A 15,907-nucleotide genomic window follows, 5' to 3' on the forward strand; every position below is an offset into this window, starting at 1 on the left:
ATAAAAGTTACTTACAAGCCTTTTCTTATTTATGAATCCATCGAAATTACTTTTCAAAACGTAATTTTTTATATCTTTTCAAAGAAGTTTATAACTATAAATGGGAATCCTGTATCCAGTTCCCATTAAATTAAGTGTGGGTTTGGCACTGATTGAGAATCGGAAGGCTTTTTCTTATGAGTCACAGAGAAATAAAATGAATTAAAATACTAAATTATGTGATCACTGTTTCAATAGCCATTAAAGATGCAGTGACACTTATAGAATAAAGATAAAATGTTTGGAAAGTCAAGCTGCTGAAGCAATTTAACATAGCAGGATGTTATTTATTTATAAGTATTTTCCAAAGTAGATATTTAAAAAATCTCTTGGAATAACAAAATACTTTGTAAAGTAATATTGATGAGCTCTGCAGAACAGAATTTGAAGAGTCCAGTACCTCTATCTTTCACTCTTTCTTACTTTTTGCTGCAAACCTAGCTGCATTTCAGCAAAATTAATTAGCTGAATTAAATTATTTTTCTTTTTCTAGAAAAATGCTAATTTTAAAATTTTTACTAGAATATAATCTAAAAAGTATGATAAATGATACTACACAGTTATAAAACTATGTTCAGACCATGCCATCCAGTATTCTTTACAGAATGCTATTTGTAATGCTCTTTTCTTAAAAAAAAAATCATTTTTTGTCTTGTTATATGCTGTAAAAGATTATATTTCAAATAGCTAATTTTTAAAGAAAAATTAGGAGAGAAGAGTGTAGCTTTGTCCTTGAGGTGCGGGAGAATTTGAAACTGTGGAACATGTTTTGCTGAATTGCCTTTTTTAAAAATAAAAATCTACGAGATACTTGTATTTCCCTATCTAAATAACATGAATATCTGGGCAACAGAGGTTGATTGCCTTAATCTCTTGCTAATTGACTGGACGCAAGGATTTCAAAGAATGTAGCCTATTTCTGTATTAGAACTATGATTAAACATAAACAACTCCTCCAAATGAGGTGATGCTGAGCCTTAACTAGGCTTCCATAACACACTATATTTTCTCTCTCCCCATTTCCTCCCTGCCTTTTCTCTTTTCCTTTTAAATATGCACATAAATTTCTATGTTTTACTTTGCTATTTCTTGGTTGTAATTGGTTGAGCTGTAATTGCTACAAATAACTAGGACAGATAACTAAAAAAAAAAACCCTAAGTAGCACTAGAATTTTAAAAATATTACAAAAATGTAAAGCTTTACTATCTTATATTAAGTCTAATACTTGCTGAAGCCCCGCAAAGGGTTCATTTTATCCCAACAACCCTTTGTAGGGCTTCAGCAAGTATTAGACTAAATATAAGCTAGTACTGTATAGCTTTACATTCTTGTGAATTCTAGAATTACTTACGCTTTTTTAAGTTATCTGTCCTGGTTAGTTGTAGCATTTAGATTATTCATTGTAAAATTAATTGTAATTGTATAGGATTCTCCCATGTTTTAATTCCTGCACTTTGTAAAATTTTAGTCTCACCTAAAGATTATTCTATGGATTATTGAATATAGAAATGGATTATTCTATCCATTTACTTTTTCAAAAAATATTTATGTCTTTTTTAGAGTAATTGTTATGTTATTATTTTTATGCTGGTCTATGATTGAAATAAAATTGATTGATACAAAATGTTCAAAATATAAGAGTATCTGCAGATGCATTTTAACATTTAACATTTGTTTGAATTTAGTCATTGGATCTGAAACCAATGCAATGAATAGTCAAACAACTCTCTGATTTTCCACTTCTATTAAACAATGACTGTTGAGGAGCAATTAGCTTTGTTCAATTGGCCTATATATAAAGGCCTAACTATGCATGACAATGGTTGAAAAAGCAGTTCTACATTTTGATGTAGAGCTGCGATATCCCTGCCAGGATCTCCAAACCTCCATGCTGTTTGTTGTTCAGAAGGACAGAAGTTTGTTTTGAAGCCTAAGTATTACTTTTCTGGTCTTGCAATTGTTGTTGATAGCAGTGGTTAAGGTCATGAACTACATCAGCTTCAAGGCCAGCATAATTCTTTCTCTATTCTATTACTATATTAGAAGTCTGAAAAAGCTAGGAAAGATTCCTAGCATGCTCAGGGAATATCTATTAACCTTCTCCCTTTTCTTGCTTGTTCGAGTATCAAAGCTCTGATAAAAGGTAGGTAACAAGGATTCTCAGATGGCTAAGAAAGAATGAATATATATTCATTCTAAGAACATATACATATTTGTCCTTCAAAATCCCATCTTTTTTTTTCTACTCCTAAAATATATCCTATATATTTTATAGGATGCCCTTCCAGACTTCACAGAATTATAACCTAATGTTAAATGTACAGATAAGTTGCAAATGCACTGTGAAGAGTCAGGCCAATTAATTTTACTAGCTGAATAACAGTCTTGGATTCACTTGCAGATTCAAGTTTTGTTAGATTGAAATAATTTTAGAAACATTTCAGAAGAGACCTTATGATTTCAAGCAAGGTTCTTCGATTTAAAAAAAAAACTGTTTGCAGTTTTCTGTAATATTACAACTCATACTAGTTGCAATATTACGTAGAATATGCAAATTGCATATTCTATATCGCAAGTGTCTCTCCAATAAAGTATCAATGTTGCAAAGGCAGTAGGAATGAACCATCACTACTCCCAAGTTTCATACATTACCTTCCAGTTGCCTGCAGAAAGATTCTGAAGAGATCCTGCAGAACCTTCCAAAGTGGCTGGGTTGGAACTTTCAGCTAGAAGAGTTAGATATGGTTTTACTACAGATGGGTGCCACAACATTTCCACGCCTTTAGGAGATTTGGACAGCCCTGGTATTGGACCAACTCCATCCCACTGTACAAAATAACCACAATAAAAATATTACATTCAAACAGTTACCGTATTTTTCAGACTATAAGACACACTTAGCTTTTGGGGAGGAAAACAAGAAAAAAAAAATCTGCCTCTGCCTCCCAGTAATTTGCCTCCTTGTAGCAAACAGCAAACAGCCTGGTCAGCTTCAGCACAGCCTGATTTAGCACGAGCAGCTGATTGGCGGTTGGATTTGCCTCGCAGAATACCACCTATCAGCTGTTCCAGGCTGTGGGGATAGTCACCACCCATCGCCATTGCCTCCGCGCACTCCATTTTTGGCCTCCGTGCGTCCTGTTTTTGACCTGTTCCAGGCGGCGGGGATAGGCAGTGGAGATCCCCACAGCCTGGAACAGCTGATAGGTGGTATTCTGGGAGGCAGATACAACCACCAATCAGCTGCTCGTGCTAAATCAGGCTGTGCTGAAGCTGACCAGGCTGTTTGCTGCAAGGAGGCAAATTGCTGGGAGGCAGAGGCCAAAGGGTGGGGGCCGGTGGATGGGCGGGGCTTCGGCAACATTCGAAGACACATAGATATTTCATATTTTTGAGAACATATTTCAATGTTCTCATAAAAATCTTCCATTGTAATATAAATAGATAATGGAAACATTCTTTTTGGTATTTCTAATAGGGTTATGCAAAAAGGAAAAAAAAAAAAAAGAACCTGATCCTCTTGCGAAGTTTTTTTCTTTTTCTTCTTCTTTTTTCCCCAGCAGCTTGAATCAGAATCTTTGCTGGGTGATTCCTTCCCCAAAAAGTCATCCAACTCACTAATGCCAAGAAGGCGGGCTTGAGGAACCTCAAGCTCTAGACGATAAGAAAGGTTCCGAAGTGTGCACACACAGTTTTCAACTGTCTAAAAGTGAAACAGAAGAGATTCAAAGAAATCCAATAGTGATTTGGGCAAATAAATTTTAGAGAATATTCAGGGAATAAATATGTTGAGGGGAAGAAAGAAAGAAAATATTTCACTAAGCACTCATAGTTTCACCATCACAATTCAAGAGGGATTATCAAGATGTTTCTCTGTAAGTTTTCTCTTCTCAAAGTAAAGCAATGAAGATTAAATTTTCTAATCTTTTAATATCAAGTAATGCTATCCAAATCATATGGAATGATTAATATAAAAATCATGTTAAATTCCTAAACTACTACATTTCTCAAATCCTGAATTTGTGATATTGAAGTAATAAGAAACATCAGTCCTATCTGAAATTTAACGAACATGGCACCACAAAGCTCACTGTCTTTTTCGCTGTATTGTGACTGTGTTTTTTATCTTTGCTGAAATAATATAGATATTTTAAGATGTTGAGGTATATCCCGATTGTTTTCCTTATTTTGAAGTACTAACTTAATGAATTATTGTATCAGATAGTGCTAATATAGATAACACCCTCCTGTAGGTGTTCACAAACTTTATCACAGTGAATCTTCCCTAAGCAACAAGTACAATTTATCTCTTAAAAATGCTAAATTGGAATAAGGGGTGAATAGGAACTAGAAAAGGAGGAAAAAAAAAGCTTTCTGTCCACACAAAAATATACTAATGATGACATTACACATACAAACAATTCAGTAACAGAAAGACAAATTCTATATAGACATCTTTCAATTCAACATAACTCTTATTTGAAAAGAAAATTGGTAATTAAAACATTTGCATACCTTGCTGTCATAATCAGAAGTGTTCACACATGTATGGATCACATATAACAAAGAATCAACCAATCCTTCACAAGATCTCATTTGTTTCCTTGCCTCTTCTCCTGCAGAACTTAAATTCCTAAGGCACAAAACAAAGCAAAAAATACAGAACCTGTGATAAATGCACTGGTGTTTTATTATCTCAGCTATGCCTATACAATAAATTGATTATAGAAGAATATTTATCCAAGATGATACTACTGATTCATGGGGAAGTATAAAAAATCTGGAAGTGTTCAGATTGATGTATGATGATATTATTATATACACATAGTTTATAGATAGTTCTGACTAGTTTTGCTACCTTTTACTATTGAATCCTTCTCAATAATCTAAGATAGTTAAACACATTATCTGTTGTTGTTGTACAAAGACACTGTTGTTATTGTGTGCTAAATGAGCAGTTAACCAAAACAGCAATTTAACATTAACTCTATTTTCACAATGGGCAACAACTAATATTGTACAAACAGATTTTTGCCTCCTTTTTCATTTCTCTGATGTGCTCTGGTGTTTACCACCAACCCTCTGGAGTTCATTTGGAGAATATGAACAAAAGGACAGAAAAAGCCATTTCACTGAAGAATATAATAGCAATAGTGGACTAGCATCTCCACTATTACAATACAACATATTCTATTTTTCTCTAAGACCATTCATATTTTGAGAGAAAATCCAGAATCTTCTACATTTACCAAGCCACAGCTTTCTTTAAACATTGTATCAGTTCATCCTGATCAAACTACATGTTCAAATTTGACATAAAATCTGTGAATGAGACCTTCAGCATCTCCCTTCTGAGCCCCAAAACTATTGTGTTTCAAGAATCTCTTTAAAACCCATCTTTTTTGGCCTTCTCTAGCCATGGTTCTACTTTAATTTGATGGTTAAATTTTTGTGTAATTTTTAATTTTTTAATGTAATTTTATTGTAATTTGTTTCTGGATTTTCAGTAAAATATCTGTTTCCCATTATTTATATAGATACAGTAGGTGTCTGAATTCCTCAATAGGGAATTAACCCTCCCCATTTATCCGGGCTTGGGACCGGCATATAGATGTGTTACTATCTATATGGCTGGGTTGACAATACTGCGATAATATTGCTGCAGAGTCACAAGAAGTAGGTTGGCAACAAGGATACTGTATATTATATACCATATGCACCCTCTTGGAGATCATATGGATAACAGCAATGATAACATTTGGAAACCCCATGGTACCTTTTCACATATGAGCACTGAAAATTTGAACTGATGGAATAATGTTTCCACCCTATATATATAACCACTAAGAACTGATATACCACCTGCAGAAACAATTTAGGTTCTCTTTAAGAACCAATACAAGAGGCAAGATCAAGACTGAAGAGGCTATAAAACAACTAAAGCAAGGCACAGCAGGTGGGTGTGATGAGGTCACAGCAGAAGCACTGAAGTCAGGAGGTAAGCTTTGCTAAGAACTGTACTCACTAATTATGCACACCACTAATTCTCCATTTGCTGATCTGGACATCAAAGCAAGCCATCAGAGCCCCCATACATAAAAAAAAAAAGGGTGTGTGTATGTACAACCACAGGTGCAGAAGTTACCATGGGATCAGTTTACTTTCTACAGCTGATAAAATATTCACATGGACAATCCAACTCCAAATACAAAAACAAAGAGAACAAGAGGCTTATTAATTTCTCTCTAAACTGGCCTTGCTATCACCAGATACTTATGTTATATCATGTCATGGAAGAATGAATGCAGTTCAGCTAGCACTGGCAACTGAGTAAACATCAAAACAAGCTGCTATGGTTCTTATAGCACAGACATCTATGTCAATCAGTTGAGTTTGCCTCAAAAGTGAACTATAAGACGGGTTTTTCCCAGAGTGCACTGGGTATGCCAAGATTGTATCCCATTCTCATTGCTGTTTAATACTGTAACACATGCCTTCATGAAAAAAAAAAAAAACTTCAGTAGTAAGCATGGAATTGAATATGGCCAGGGACAGCCCATCATTGACTTAATGTATGCAGATGACGCTGCAATTTTTGCCATGGCAACATGGTCATCTGGATTGGTAATCGGTATGGAAAACATGAAAATATTGAGTGGCGATGGCTCATCAAGAGTCATATAGCTAATGAACTACAATTAAAAGAATTCAAATATTTCAGTTCCATAGTACAGAAAAAGGAACTTCTCTCAACACCTCAGTGTAGCTGAAGTGATAAAAACTAAATTAGTGCCACCATCACAGCTTTCGGTTAACTTATTTGTTGCTTACTGTCTAACATTACCGTGTACACCAATTTTTCAGTCAGTAGTACTACCAGTGCTTTTCTATGGGGCTGAATCACAGACAGAGATCTAAAAAGAAGATACCTTCCTAATGCACTGTCTCTTGGCATCATGCCGATGGACTGCATAAAAAAATAAAGCCATCCATAAGCAAAAGAACCACTAGCCAGTAATAGCTAATGAATTCCAAAAACAGTTATGGATGTAGCATGGGGATATTTGCATAACTTTTTATTTATTTGTGTCCCTTTTGTTATTTTTACAAATAATTCAAGGTGGCAAACATATCCAACAAATCTAACCTGGCTTTCCTATTTTTCTCAGAACAACAACCTTTTGAGAGAGAGAGAGGGACGGAGGGAAACGGAGAGCAAGAGAGGGAGAGTCTGAATATTGGGCATAGTTTACTCCCTTGCAAAATATGCTGGAGGACATGATCTTGTGGCTGGAAAGTTCCGTGCAAGGCACCAAGGAAAACCTGTACAGGGTAAATTGAAACTGAACCACTCCTGCTGTAGACTGGATCTGAATCAAGCAAAAGTCACAGTAATGGACAAAGCAGTTTTCCTAATGGCAGCCAGAGAAGTACACTGGTTGTAAAACTATATTCAGCCAATTGCGACGTTGGGAAATCAAGTTGTGAGATTTTGTAAGATGACAAACAGCACATAAACACCACCAACAAATAAATAAGGTGGGTCAGTCATATGGTGGAGCACAGAAAATCTAAGATTTACAAAAGAGAAAAAAGAATCTTTTCCCCCCTTAAATACTTCCATTTTGTTCTGGTGGATCAGCAATTTCTTACCCAGATACGCAGTCACTAAAGAATGGGCCATATGGCATACTCCTTGCCATGTGCTGTTGCTGCCTGCCATGTTACTTGGCACTGTAGGGCAGGGCTGTCAAACTTGTGGGCTGGATGCGTCACGCATGGGCCATGCCCATGCCCAGTTTAGCGAAGGGAAAAAAGTCACGATACCTCATGTGATGACGCTGTGATGACACGAGTTTGATACCCCTACTGTAGGGCATTGTCTGATTCAGAAACAGAACATAGGTGAGGACTGTCACCCAAAAGGTTTTGGAATTTGCAATTAATATGTAGCAAATCCTCAACTTTTTACTACTTAGAAAAATGGTGAAGATTTTTATTTGTCGTAGATGTGCATAGGATATTCTTCTGTGAAAGGTTCCTGCTGGCTGGCTCAGAAGACCTGCACAACTAATTCAAAGGACTGAAGAAAGAGGCATACAGAACAGCCACAACTTTGGAAAAAAGAGCATTTTCAAGGGGAAAAGACCTATGAATGGCGTTTCTGTGGAGATGAGCCAGAGGTGCTATTACTGGAGCTCACTGAATTTTAGATGACAAACGATGAAAGAAAATGATGCGACACAAGAGCAGAGGGACTAAGATGCTATTTCTTCCATCTCTGACACTGCACAAAGCAGGCAGCACTTGCTAAAGCACGACTACATGTTAAACTGCTATGATTTGTTGCTTGGCATGATGATAAAGAAGATAGTAACTTCTTGTTGTTTGTTCTTTTTCCTCTGAACAATCACTTGTCTTTTCCTACATAAATTGTTGATAATAGCCTGTAGGAGCTTGAGGATTAGTGGTACGCTAGGACAAAGCAATGACTGAATACTGTAAGAATTACATTCTTTGAAGTTGAATTTCCTGCCTTCCCTGTCTGTCAACAGGTTCCAATTTTGGTGCTGGACCATACTCAACTGTTACAGAGGTGAAGATAAATGACGAGGCAAGAAAACGGTAATTGTCATCCTTCATCTTTGATCATTTCCTTACTTAACAAGAAGCATGGAACATAGCAAGCAGCTTCTGCTATGCGTTCTTTGCCAATCTAAGAAAAACTGGCGATAAAGGAATGGGCATCTGGTACACATACCTACTCACTCATAACTGATGGAGCCTGGATGATGTCCAATACAATATCCAATAGTCATTGGGATAAGCTTAAGGGTGAAATGAAATGTTTATTGGGTCAATGACCAGGAGTTTAAGGGTGGGTTTCATCATATGGAGAGAGATCTCTTGGTCATTTATCAACAAGTCTCTGAGAGGGAATGGGCAGCTAATTCAAAACAAAAGCTTTTAAATCTAGTAATCACCCTAATAAATGTATCAGCCGATGAGCTTCCAGAAGCTCATCTAAGTTGTAGTGAAAGGGCACCTTATTTGAATGGAAACTGAATTGAAATCTCCACTGAAGCCAAAATTGCTCCAACCAGAATTGCTAATGCTGAAGGGGCAAAAATCATAGTTAGAACTAATTCTGTAACAGGCACAGATACCTTATCTGGCTCCCATGTCAAAAGTACCACCTGTTTTTGAACTTGACATTTCAAAACCCCTGCAAGCCAATATAATGATCAGTAGTGCTGAGAACTTAAGGAATAAGGTTTCCTTGAGAAATTACCATACTGTTGTAAAATAAGAAAACCCCACTTTTGAAACATAAAGATAGCCCACTGGAAGTAGAAAGTACCTTTTATCCCAAGATTTTATTTGTTTAATAAATGTATGTAGCCAGTCATCTCACCAAAGGCAACTGATAAAGCCCAGTAACCAGGAAACGAGTTCTGAACTTATAGTGCTTGATAACTAAGAAAGGTTATAGAATACATTGAATGGGTTTTTAGATTTTGGGTGAAAGTCTATAGATTTATTTTAGAATCTGGATTTACAGAATGCAGCCGAGATTGAAAAGTCTTCCCCAAAGTAAAGCTGAAATTGTGTGACTTAAACAATAGTCTTCCATGCAAAATTGACATATTTGGCACTCATGGGCCTACAGAAACATTTTTGATAAAATATGAGAAGTGAATTTTGCTAATTAAGAGGAGAAAATACGAACAAAACCCTCCAACAAACCATTGGGCAAAACCAATCTCTTAGAGACATACATACTAGCTATTATTATATTGAAATTGATGGAAATACTTTGTCTTAATTTTACAATGCTTGCATTAATAAAAACGATACACACATTGGTAATATGCTACAAAATAAATTATTATTTCGATCTGGACCAAATCAACTAGGTGAAGGCTTTGAATGAGTATTTAATCAAATACACAGGATTATTTGGTTCATTTAATAGTATATCTTTGGGCCTACATTTGCAGCACTTCTTTCATTACTGAAAAGAAAGAATATTAGCTTGAATTACAAAGATGAAGGATTTAAAAGGGATGCATAAGCATTTACTAGTTAAAGTGATTATTATGAAACTATGATTTTACCTTAGACAACCTGTTGTGTTGCGCAGAACTAAAGAAGTCTGGAATTTAATTTTATGATCATCATCAAAGGAAGAATTATTCCATCCAGAATGAGGAACTATCACACTGTTTGTTAATGTTCCTAGAGCATCTCGGATGATTGTCATTTTTACTGCATCACATGAAGACAGGTTCCAGAGGACACCTTTGGAAAAAGGATATATCATATGTTGTAACAGAAAAGATCACAAGGCGTATCAGCTTCAACCATCATTTCAAAAGAGCAAAGGACTGACAACAATAAGCCCAGTACAATTTAAAAAAACAACAATTATCATAATGTTGGCAATTCTAATAGGAATGTAACCATTGCTAGTGCCTAACACCAAAATATCCTTTTCCCCCTATGTGTTATTTTGGTCTGCCAACTTGGACCACTGAATATATTACAAAGAAGGAGCTCTTACTAGGTCTATAAAACATGAAGTGTCATAGCTATTGACAATTTTATAAATCAGGAAGAATTTAGAATGGCATAAGACTGCAGTGCAAATGGTGAATTGATCAACCTAAACAGCAATCCCACATCCATTTTCTCTGGAGTAAGCTCCACTGAATCCAATAAACAAATATAGCATTGTGCACTGCTTTATAAAGGTTTTCCGATATATTTCTGTATATTCTAAGGAATGAAAGGCACCTGCCATTTATAAAGGAAATATTGTACAGAGCTGGAGTGATTTAGGAAATATATAAGTTTTTTGACTCGAAGTATTGTTAAAAATTGATTCAGTGTTATAATGGTTTACTTATTTTTCAAAGAATCAGAATATAAAACAATCACTGTGATGGATTTATTGTAGATGAAATTACAAAAGCTATTTTTATAAATAATAAATATAATGGAATTATATTCCTTATCCTCATAAAGATTGGGGGGGAAAAAGAAAGAAAAAGGAAAGAAGTATTGCATGCATCAATTTGCAAATAAAGCCTGGACTTCTTTGTGCAGCTCTATAAATAATACTCCAATTCATAGCCCTAAAGAAACATTTAGGACTTTTTCTCGTGAAAAAAAGTCAAATAAGGATGATCATTATAAGCGTACTCAGTGAAGCTTGGCATGGAGAAAATAAATGAGTCTTTCTTCGTCTTTCAAAATTCTGAACAGTGGGGTCATCCAAGGAAGCAAAATGTGTGGGATTCAGAACAGACAAAAAACACTTTTTAAAACACTGGCACAGTTAAAAATAGGTAATCATGCTGACATATCCTGATGACTTGTTTGCTTGAATGGCTTTAAAAGAGGCAAATTCATGGAAGATAAAAGCCCATTAATGGCTACAATCGTAAGCCTGACCTAATGTGTAGCACTCATTGAGTCACTATAGTTTGTAAGAGAGTTGAAGTGGTTTCAGCACAGGTTTTTCTTTTACAATCTTCCTGAGCTAACATTTACTTCACTGTTCAAATTTAATGCTTGACAAATATTTACAAGAAGAGAATTTGAAATAACAATAATCTGTCTCACCAAATTGCAAAATATTTTTTGGGCCAAACATCTTTCACAATGTATTTTTTCCCCTTAGATTGTTCTGTAAAGGTAAAATGGTATTTCCAATATTTGGAACTTCTGAGCAGTCTCTTCTTAACAAATATTCTGTTAGTATATGGATACCAAAGAAGGAATGTATAATTCCAACATTTCTCATTTTATGGTTCTTTCTCCACTGTCAACAGATCCCAAGTCAGTGTTAGGGCAGCAAAAATAGGATGCTGTCTATCAAATTGGCTGTCAGCTTTTCTTCCCAGAATCCTTTGTTTTATCTGTGACCAAACTTTGGAGAGATTTTCTGTATATGAATCACTAATACACCCAACCAAATACTTCCTTTGTCATAATTCATCACTCTATAGAATTGTTTTTATTTTATAATATTTATTAATTTTATGAGTATAATTATTCAACCATTTTTAACTTCTTGGTATAAACAGAAATGCCACAAATAAAATCTGAAGTAAAAAAATCCCTAAATGTTGATTTGACAGTGCTATTTAAAATAATTTCTCCAGTATTTGAAATGGGTAATATAGTCTTTCCAGAATTTGAAAAATTGGAAAAATTTTGAGAACGCAATTGATTTTGTTACAGTTTATCTCTTTCATTATATTTTCATTTCATATCATCCAATAAACCAGTAGGCATCATCCGTAAAAAAACTGTAGTGAAGAGTTAATTTTTATAAAATATAGCAATACCACTTAGATTTATATACCACTTCACAGTGCTTTACAGCCCTCTCTAAGCGGTTTACAGAGTCAGCATATTGCCCCCAACAATCTGGGTCCTCATTTTACCCAACCTCGGAAGGATGGCAGGCTGAGTCAACCTTCAGTCGGGGAGACTCGAACTGCCCAACTGCAGTCAGCCAGCAGTCAGCAGAAGTAGCCTGCAAGTGCAGTACTGCATTCTAACCACTGCGCTACCATGGCTCAAAATATGATTTCCATTCTTTTATCAATTCAAACATGTTAGGCAACCTGTTGTGTGAACATGTAAAATTTGTTTCCCTTCTCTCTTCCTTCCCTTGTATGTGTTACAGATAGTCCTCGACTTACAATAGTTCATTTAGTGTCCAAAGTTACAATGGCACTGAAAAAAGTGGCTTACGACTATTTTTCACACTTACAACTGTTTCACCGTCCCCTTGGTCACATGATCAAAATTCAGGTGCTTGGCTTCTGACTCATACTTATGACGGTTGCAGTGTCCTGGGGGGGGGTCATGTGATCACCTTTTGTGACCTTCTGACAAGCAAAGTCAATGGGGAAGACAGATTCATTTAACAACTTTGTTACTAACTTAACAACTGCAGTGATTCATTTAACAACTGTGGCAAGAAACGTCATAAAATGGGGCAACACTCACTTAACAACTGTTTTGCTTAGTAACAAAAATTTTGGGCTCAAGTTTGGTCTTAAGTCAAGGACTAGCTTTATAGTTATGGAAAAGGCAAAATATTTACAGGCCCAGTAAAATGACATTTGCATAATAGTTATGCATATAGTCCTTTCTTAAGGACAGCTGGCTTCCAACAAGCAGAGTCAACAGAAAAGCCAGCAATAAAATCGTAAGTCATAGTCACATCTTCTTTAATGACTGCAGATTATTTGCTTAACAACCACGGGGGAAGTAAGGTCAGAAGTCTGTCATGGTCATGTGATGACCTACTTAATTACCATGTTGCTTAGTGACAGAATTGCCAGCCCCAATTGTGGTAGTTAAGCAAGGGCTACCTGTAATAGACAATTGGAGGAGAAAGTCTCTTTATTTAAAAAGACTTGGGGGCAATTATTCATCATACATGATGGGCTGCAAACAGGAATATGCTTAATTAAATTTGACATGCAACTAATTACTGACATGCTTGCATTAATATCTCAGAGGAAATGGAAAGTGCTATTTTTCATACTCAGTGCTAAATATGACTGATGAGTAATGGCACCACAATAAACATTTGTCCAGGTGCCTCCTTATTCTTTTCGAGGCAACTAATCTAACTTTGCACTGCAAATAAACTCATATTCTAAAAAGAAGATATAGGAAAAGGCACGTACTGCCTTTATCACTTCTAAAATGACTAAAATCTTCATACTTTAATCCCTGTTGGCTCCAAAATATTCTATATCATTTCTGGCCACAGTTTTGATTCAGTTTTAGATTGTACGATTTATACTCCCTTACTGTTTGAACAGTAGGATGATAATTCTGTTCTTAAGTTATTACAAACCGCCCCTAACCTCTCACAAAGATATCTGAGAGAGAAAGGAGAATAAATGAAATTTCAATGAGAATTCTACTAAAAATGGGGAAATGTCTTAAGACCAGTTTCAATGTCAACACAACATTTATCATTTTGAAATCAAATATAAAGTGTAAAGAACATATTTAAATAAATATTCATATATTCATAATTACAACAATATTATGTATTCTTGCTTGCACTTGCAGGTGTAACACACCAGGAAATCCTGGTTTAATTTGAAATTATGCTCTTCTGTTAATTTGCATGTGCAGAGTCAAACTCATGGTGTAAGTATAATGCCAAGTGCATACGATTCCCCCCACCCAATAGCACTGTTTTATTTTTAACATGAGCCTAACATTAAACTTAAATCAGACTAGTCTGAGGTCAGCATCTATGATTATTAGTTGTGTCATTTTCCAGCTGTTGTGCTGAATTATTTTCCATCCAGCAGTGCAATTTATTGGAGGTTTGCATCTGACGTTTATGTGCAGGGCAAGCTGTCGTAGGCATTCATGCAGAAAGAATAAGTTGTTCCTTGGTGGAGGTTTGCCTACATGCAAATTTCTGCCATTTGCATGCTTATTGAAACGTACAACATCCATATGTGGCTCCATCAAAAGAGAATGTACGTAGCTCAGCATTGAACTACGGAGTCCTTAGTGCTCTCTGAGCTCAGTTGTTTGCAGATGTTTCATTACCTGACTAGATAACTTCATTAGGTAACAACATTAACAGTTATTTTGAAAGCCTGAAAATAAGATTCTTCTGCTGTCAACTTTTAATAGCCTGAGTTATTAGGTAGGTCCTTCCTAAATTTCTTTCTCTGACTTTTAAGCCACTGGGGAGTTTTTCCATTCTTGGCTGATTTTTCTCTAGGCTAGGGGTCCCCAATCCCCATGTTGCGGCCCATTACCGGGCCTTGAGCCTTTCTGAACTGAGCCGCAAAAGTGATGGTGAGTGTGTGCGCTTGCATGCCAATTGCACTGAACCTTCCCCGTGTGTGTGTGAGTGTGTGAGTGTGTGTGTGTGTCTACAAAGACAGAAAGGTTGGGGAACTTTGCTCTAGGCAGCATCTTTTCCTATCATCCATCAAGATCTTTCCCACATGCCAATATATTATCTAACTAAGTATCATCATTCATGAAAAACATGAATACTAGCGTTTGAGAGAATCATGGCAATATTAGAGCTAATGTTATGAATATTACATTATTATGTAAAATATTATGCATACCTTCTGGCTGTGCAATGGAATATTCAGAATCTTTGGCATTATACATGATCCATGACATGGATTGAAAATGCACTTTGGCCAAAATTGGCATCTGTTATATACTAAATTGCCAGTGGGACTAGTTTAATAATATCATGCTATTTATGTACTCTTTTAATTTAATCAAATTATCTTCTAAGTAGTTAGTATAAGCAACAGTTCAATAATATCCTGAATGAAATGATAAAGAGAGAATATTTCTACAATATCCTGGGGGAAAAATAAGTACGGGTAGACTTTGACTTACGATCGTAATTGAATCCAGAATTATGATCATACGTTGTATTGGTCACTAAGCAGGTCATCATGTGAACGTGCCAGGTTCACGACCTTTCTTGCAACAGTCATTAAATGAACACCACACTGTTTAAGCAAACCCGTTTAAGCCAATGGATCTTTGTTGTGTGAAATGAAAATAAAACCAGTTTCTGGCAAAAAATGTTGCAAATTGTGGTTATGTGACCTTAAGACATTGCAAATGGCTGTAAAAGCAGGCCAATGGTCAAATGCCCAAAATTCAAACACATGACTGCATGTGAGGGGAACTGACTGTCATAACTTTGAAACTGAATCATAAGTAGCTCTGGGAAGGTCCGTTGTAACTTTGCAAGAGAAGGACTTCCTGCCAGCACTATAACCTTCTGTTGCAATATTGTTGTTCAGGGGGACAATAGTAGTTTCCCATCTT

General features: G+C 35.8%; 1 protein-coding gene across 2 annotated transcripts in view; it reads right to left on the bottom strand.

The window, feature by feature from the left end:
* The window catches only part of PKP4 (plakophilin 4), a 165,008-nt gene that overhangs the window by 24,201 nt on the left and 124,900 nt on the right, over positions 1–15,907 (bottom strand). For both annotated transcript variants that reach the window (XM_070941223.1, XM_070941138.1), the window contains exons 12-15: positions 10,159–10,342; positions 4,556–4,673; positions 3,552–3,743; positions 2,693–2,866 (exon numbers count right to left, since the gene is read on the bottom strand). In XM_070941223.1, the coding sequence (XP_070797324.1) occupies positions 2,693–2,866; positions 3,552–3,743; positions 4,556–4,673; positions 10,159–10,342 (668 nt within the window). The remainder of the gene's footprint in view (positions 1–2,692; positions 2,867–3,551; positions 3,744–4,555; positions 4,674–10,158; positions 10,343–15,907) is intronic.

This window comes from Pituophis catenifer, unplaced genomic scaffold (genome assembly GCF_029215685.1).
Source record: "Pituophis catenifer annectens isolate HBS135680 unplaced genomic scaffold, rPitCat1.0.hap2 SCAF_1, whole genome shotgun sequence".
NCBI classification, from domain to species: Eukaryota; Metazoa; Chordata; class Lepidosauria; order Squamata; family Colubridae; genus Pituophis; species Pituophis catenifer.